Source organism: Corvus kubaryi, unplaced genomic scaffold (assembly GCF_017639235.1).
Source record: "Corvus kubaryi isolate FWS band 111438036 unplaced genomic scaffold, C.kubaryi_AGA036_p1.0 128, whole genome shotgun sequence".
NCBI classification, from domain to species: domain Eukaryota; kingdom Metazoa; phylum Chordata; class Aves; order Passeriformes; family Corvidae; genus Corvus; species Corvus kubaryi.
The window spans coordinates 1,227,646-1,233,645 of record NW_024580663.1 but is presented as its reverse complement, the minus strand read 5'-3'; the positions used below and the strand labels follow the sequence as shown (position 1 = coordinate 1,233,645).

At 49.8% G+C, this 6,000-nt stretch overlaps 1 protein-coding gene across 2 annotated transcripts in view; it reads right to left on the bottom strand.

Moving 5' to 3' along the window:
* Nucleotides 1–6,000, bottom strand: part of CTNNA1 (catenin alpha 1) — a 105,246-nt gene that overhangs the window by 31,490 nt on the left and 67,756 nt on the right. For both annotated transcript variants that reach the window (XM_042024678.1, XM_042024685.1), the window contains one exon: nucleotides 1,043–1,135. In XM_042024678.1, coding sequence (XP_041880612.1) covers nucleotides 1,043–1,135 — 93 coding nt within the window. The remainder of the gene's footprint in view (nucleotides 1–1,042; nucleotides 1,136–6,000) is intronic.

Sequence of the window (6,000 nt, the reverse complement as noted above, 5' to 3'; positions counted from 1 at the left end):
AGAGCCACCCTGGCATGCCCCAAGGCCTCCTGGACAGCATTTAATGCTTTATGCTCAGGGGCCTGTCTTCACCTGTTTAACAGCACTGTTACCTGGAGGTCATACAACAGGTAAAACAGTCCTGCTCTTCACACTGCCTGCACCTCTTCCCTCAAAATCCCCTCGTGCCGAGGTGGGTACAGGTGAACATCTCTCTTCCTTTCGACTGGTTTTAAACCAAAATAGATGGGAAAACCTGCAGAAACTCCCGAGTAGTCCTGAGACAATACACTTTATTTTCATAAAACACCATTTTGGCAATTTTTCTGAGCACATATTTTCTATTAGTTCCTCCTTACCAGCAACAGTTTATTTGGAAGTTTTAGATCTGAATTTCCTGTTGCTTTAAAAAATGTAAATTACACGAATCAAAAGCACCCTGCAGTCTTCAGGGGTTCATCCAAGTATCTAGTTGTTGACATTTAGAACACCAGGCTGTCAAAAAGGAAGAGGATAGTCTAGTGCTTACATAAACTTAATTTCCTTGTTTACATTAGAAAGTTATTAATTAAAAGGTAGTCTCAGCCAGGTTCCCACTCTTCACACATAGCCAACTTCCTCTCATCCTACTCCATCGGGAAGATTTTTTGGCATATTTATATTCTACTCAGGCAAAAATAGTGTTTTATAATTCATCTTACAGCTTGCCCAGGAGCAGTGCTAGCACCTTCACAAGGCACCTTCCTGCAGCACAGATGTGCACAGGAAACCACTGAAGCTTCCCACATCTACTGACTGCAGGTTACTGGAATATCCGGGCCAAATGGAATTAGAGCTATGACATAGAAACGACCCTTTCACATCAGTGATTCCTTTGCCATGGGTTTCAAAGTTCCTAAGTCTTGATGCCTACGCTGCATTTCATTCTCTACATATTCTCTAAGGGAAAAAACAAGTTCTGCAGCAAGGCACAGCCAGCCACCCTGAGACCAGAGCATGTCCTAAGCAGCACCAGCTGCCCAGCTGGTGGGGGTTTGTCTTCTGTTGTGATGCCCCTCCTTACCTGGGGACACAGGGCCTCCAGCTGGCTGGCTGACATGCGAACCAACTTCACCCCTTCCTCGTTGTTTGAGATGGAGCAGGCCAAGTTGGCAACCTGTGTCAGAGGTGAGAGAAAACAAGAGACAACTGTTAAATTTGAAGGTTATTTCTTTATGTAAAAAAATTTTGCCTGATCCCAACAGTGACCAGTAACCAGTAACCCATCATGGAACATGAAGTGCCCACATTAACTCCGGTCTAACCAGTTTTGAAGCCACTGATGGCACCTTTTCCTTCTGTAGACATAAAATCCGTAACACGTCGGATCATGGAATCCTGGAATGGTTTGGGTTGGGAAGGACCTTAAAGCTCATCCACTGCCACCCCTGCCATGGCAGGGACACCTCCCACTGTCCCAGGCTGCTCCAAGCCCCAATGTCCAGCCTGGCCTTGGGCACTGCCAGGGATCCAGGGGCAGCCCCAGCTGCTCTGGGCACCCTGTGCCAGGGCCTGCCCACCCTCCCAGGGAACAATTCCTGCCCAATCTCCCATCCAGCCCTGCCCTCTGGCACTGGGAAGCCATTCCCTGTGTCCTGGCCCTCCATTCCCTTTTCCACAGTCTCTCTCCATGTTTCCTGCAGCTCCTTCAGGCCCTGCAAGGCCCCAGTGAGGTCACCCCAAAGCTTCTCCTCTCCAGGCTGGACAATGCCAGCTCTCGCAGCCTTTCCTCCCAGCAGAGCTGCTCCATCCCTCGGATCATCCTGGAGCCTCCTCTGGCCTGGCTGCAGCAGCTCCAGGCCCTCCCTGTGCTGGGCCCCAGGGCTGGGGCAGCTCTGCAGCTGGGCTCTCACCTGAGGGGGCACAGGGGCAGAATCCCCCCTCCCCTGCTGCCCACGCTGTGGGATCTGCCCAGGGCAGGGGGGTTCTGGGCTGGGGCAGGTCCAGCTCTCACCCCCAGCCAGCCAAACAGGGCAGACATCACTGCTGGCACTGATCAGGGTCAGCTCTCTCCAGTAAAATGCACAAGAGCAGTGCTGGCAGCAGCTGCAGTTCCAGTTTAACAGCCCATTCACACAGGGGTGAGACAGCAGCAACCCCACAGAGCCCGAGCTGGTTTGCTGGTGCTCCATGAGGGCCTCTCTGTGACAGGACACAGCTTTGATGCAGGTGAAGCCTGGCAGGTGTTCCTCCAGCCCTCCATCTATGCCGCAATTCATCAGATAAAACCAATACAGGAGATCTTCAAGATGCATCCACAGGCCTCCAAAACTTGAACAGGATTTCTTGTGATGCTAAAAACTTTACTCCACAACCTTGACCTGCTGTACAGCATCACCCTTAACTAGGGCAGCCTGAAGTAGAGACCTCTGTAAATACCTGCCTTTTAAGAGCATGGAGGATGGGGACAGCACAGAATTTTTTGGTAATTGAAGATATTTCTCATACTGGAGCTACTCTCAGGGGAAGGAAGTCTGAAATAAGTTACATTTCTCAGCTGACAGGTGAATGACAAGCATGTTATTCTGAGCCATTTGAACACAGAAAGCTGTAAAAATAGCAGCAAGTGAACTGAGACGAACACCAAGTACTGTCCTTCCAGAGGCAGAGCAACCTGCAAAGCCCCCTGTAAATGTGCCATAAAAGCATCACCAGGAGCCAGCAGATGCTCAGTAACACCACTGAACCAGATTTCTCCAGATACTTTTCTCTGTAGGCTGGGGAATTTCCATTCTGCCTTTAATTAAACTATTCTTCGCATTCATATAAGTCATTTTGAAGTAGTATCTGCAGCTCTACCACATGCTATTCCCCCTCCCCAAGCCCTTCCCTCACGGCAGATGTTCCCACACAGAATACATTACTGTCCTGCAAATCATCAATCACGTGCCATTACACTTGAATAGCATTTTTCATCAATCCCATGATCAATTTGGGGAGCAAAATGCAAGTTCCAACTGCAAAGCACATGGCCCCTTCCTCCCTCCAGCTCCAAATCGAGTTCCAGAGGATGGAAAGCAAGGGTGTCAAGAGGAGAGGTGTTTCCAGCACAGCACAGCACAAGCAAGCAAACGGCTGTGACGGCACATACTTGGAGGAAAACAAACCAAAGTTGAGAGAAAGACTCTGCAGCATCAACAACACAGAGGAAACTCTGCCAGCTCTCAGGAATATTTGTGTCCTGCTCCTGAAGTTTCTCTTCCACTCGTGTTTGGATTCAAGTCCTGCACATGCAGGGGTGAATTGCAGGATGCCCCCAGTTCTCTGCACAGTGCTGCAGGCAGGGCCCAGCTGAGCCAGGGCTCTGCTCCTCCTCTCTGCCACCACACGTGAGCAGGCTCCAGCCCAGCCCCTCTGCACGGCACCCCACCAACAGCTGGCCTGGAACACCCTCTCTCACAGGGACTGTGTTTGAACATGGGGAGTTTTCCTGTACATTTGCCATGCCTTAAATCCCTAGTTCCCAGCAGGCTGCAGTACATCATGCTTTTGTTTAGAGGCTCACAAGAATCAAAAGACAATCGGATGCCATGATTTAAAAGTCAAATAAAGATTTTGCTGTTGGTTTAAGCACAGGTCATATTTTTGAGAAACACCAGTTTGCCAATATTTTTTATGGTCCATATTTCCCTGTCATTCCTGCCTCCACAGCAGCAGTTACAATCTCTAGGAGCGAGGAGAACACAAAGCTCTATTGAGTAGGGGCAGAATAAAAGCGACATTGAAGCACCACAAAATCAGCCTCTCCGATATCTGGAGATGTTGTGCTGTCTCTCAAGCCAAGTGTGATGAATCAAGCGCACAGAAACCCTGCTCTGTCTGAACACAGAGAGGCAAAGAAGTTCATAATGGAGTGTCCCCACCATGGTATAATGAAAATTTGCTTTTTTGCACAGTCATTTTTGAACAGTCATTTCTCTTCTGAATACCCAACTGATGGCAATTCTTCTTTAGAAAGCGCCTGACTGGCACTGCCAACCCTCATGAAAGGAGCGTGTGTGCTTCCCTGACTGAGGGTCTTTGGCAGTTTAAGACAATCCAACTGTTGGCTGCCACATCCCATCCCACTGCTGCGGCTCCAGAGCTCAACACTTCATTTCAGCACGCTCATCCAGAAGCCAGCTATTCCCTCTGCCGGGTTGGTTTCTGTGCCAGCCCAGCACACAAACTTCCCAGCAAACTCTTTGCTGAACATCAGAGCGAAGCAGAGACCTGGCAGCAGCTGAGATGACTTCAGAGTGCTGCAGACAGGGCTGTAAATCCACAGCAGTGCAATGATTACTGCACCCATGGGAAGGCTCTGTCAAACTACTGGAAAACACTCACAAGCCTCTTAAAATTTGGAATTTAAGAAGAGCTGTGTCTACTAATTAATCAAGTTGTAGATGACATAACAATGAGGTATTCTAAATTGTCAGCAATTATCGGGTGCTCTGTAACACAGAATTCTGAAATTGCACGTACCAGCTGAGGTGGACAGCTGCAGGATTAAGAAATTTAATTTTAAAAGTACCCGAAAGGACTCATCTTCAATAATTTCTGGGTGATCTGACAAATAACTTCAAACTCCCTCTCTCTTCAGAGGATAGGGTACTGCTGGCCAGTTATTTGGCACATACACATAATACATTGGGCTTTGTAGCTGAGATGAAGATCAACTCTTTTAAAGCCCACAGAGCACTTGAAAATCATACATTTCCAAAACTTCTAAATTAAATAATCCACCTCAAGCGAACAAAAATTTCCTTTAAATCAAATGTGAATTAAATAGTTTCTCCATGTCTCCAGCTAAGCAGCTGACTGACATAGTAAGTGGTCAGACTTGATTTAGAAAGAAGAACACTTGTGCTTGAGAGCAAAATAGCAATTGAATTCCTGCTGCATTTGTTCATTCTTACCATTCAATATCATCAAGTCCCTTTACATAAGCACAAGCATCAAAGGAGACAAAACCATTGCAAATAATGTAATCAGCATAACGAGCAATCTCTTGAAAAAAGTTAAAAATACACTGGGAATGAAGACAGCCCCGAGACCGCAGCCCGGCGCGGTTCAGACACCTCTCGCTGCTCACAGACCGATTTCAGAGCAGCTTTCTGCTGCAGCATCAAGGCTCCCTCAGATCAGCGTCTACAGCCACGGCCCAGAGACAGCTCCTCACACCCCAAGAGGCAGGGCAGACCAAGCAGCTGCTGGTGTTTAGAGGAATGAGCTTAAATTCCCCCCCAGTGACAAATGCAGTGCAGAGCCCCAGCCATTCCCAGCACGGAACGAACGGTGCCAAGCGGAGCAGCTGGACAGGCTCGTCTGGAGAGGGGCTTTCATGCACTGATCAGTTCTTGAAACTCAAATCTCACTGTCTTTAGCGATGACATCAGCACACTGCAAGATGATTCGAGGTGAGTGGCTCTGGTGCCGGCACAATCCGGGAGGGCAGGAACCAGCGCTGGGGAATGGCTCTAAATCCAGGCCGTTCATCAGTGGGGGTCCCATCAGTGGGCTCAGCACTGGGGCCAGTCCTGTTTGATGTCTTTACTGGTGACCTGGATGAGGGGATCGAGGGCACCCTCAGTAAATGCACGGACAACACCAAGCTGGGCAGGAGTGTGGATCTGCTGGAGGGCAGGAAGGCTCTGCAGAGGGATCTGGACAGGCTGGATCCATGGGCTGAGGCCAGTTGTATGGAGCTCAACCAGACCGGGTGCTGGGTCCTGCCCAGGGATCACAACAACCCCATGGATGCTCCAGGCTGGGGAGGAGTGGCTGGGAAGTGTCCAGCAGGAAAGGCCTGGGAGTGGTGGTGCCAGGGGCTGGACACGAGCCCAGGGGTGCCCAGGGGGCCGATGGTCCCTGGGCTGTGCCAGCCATGGGCTGGCAGCAGGGCCAGGGCAGTGCCCGTCCCCTGTGCTGGCCCTGCTGAGGGACCTCGAGGGCTGTGTCCAGTTCTGGGCCCTCATGGCCAGAGAGACCCTGAGGGGCTGG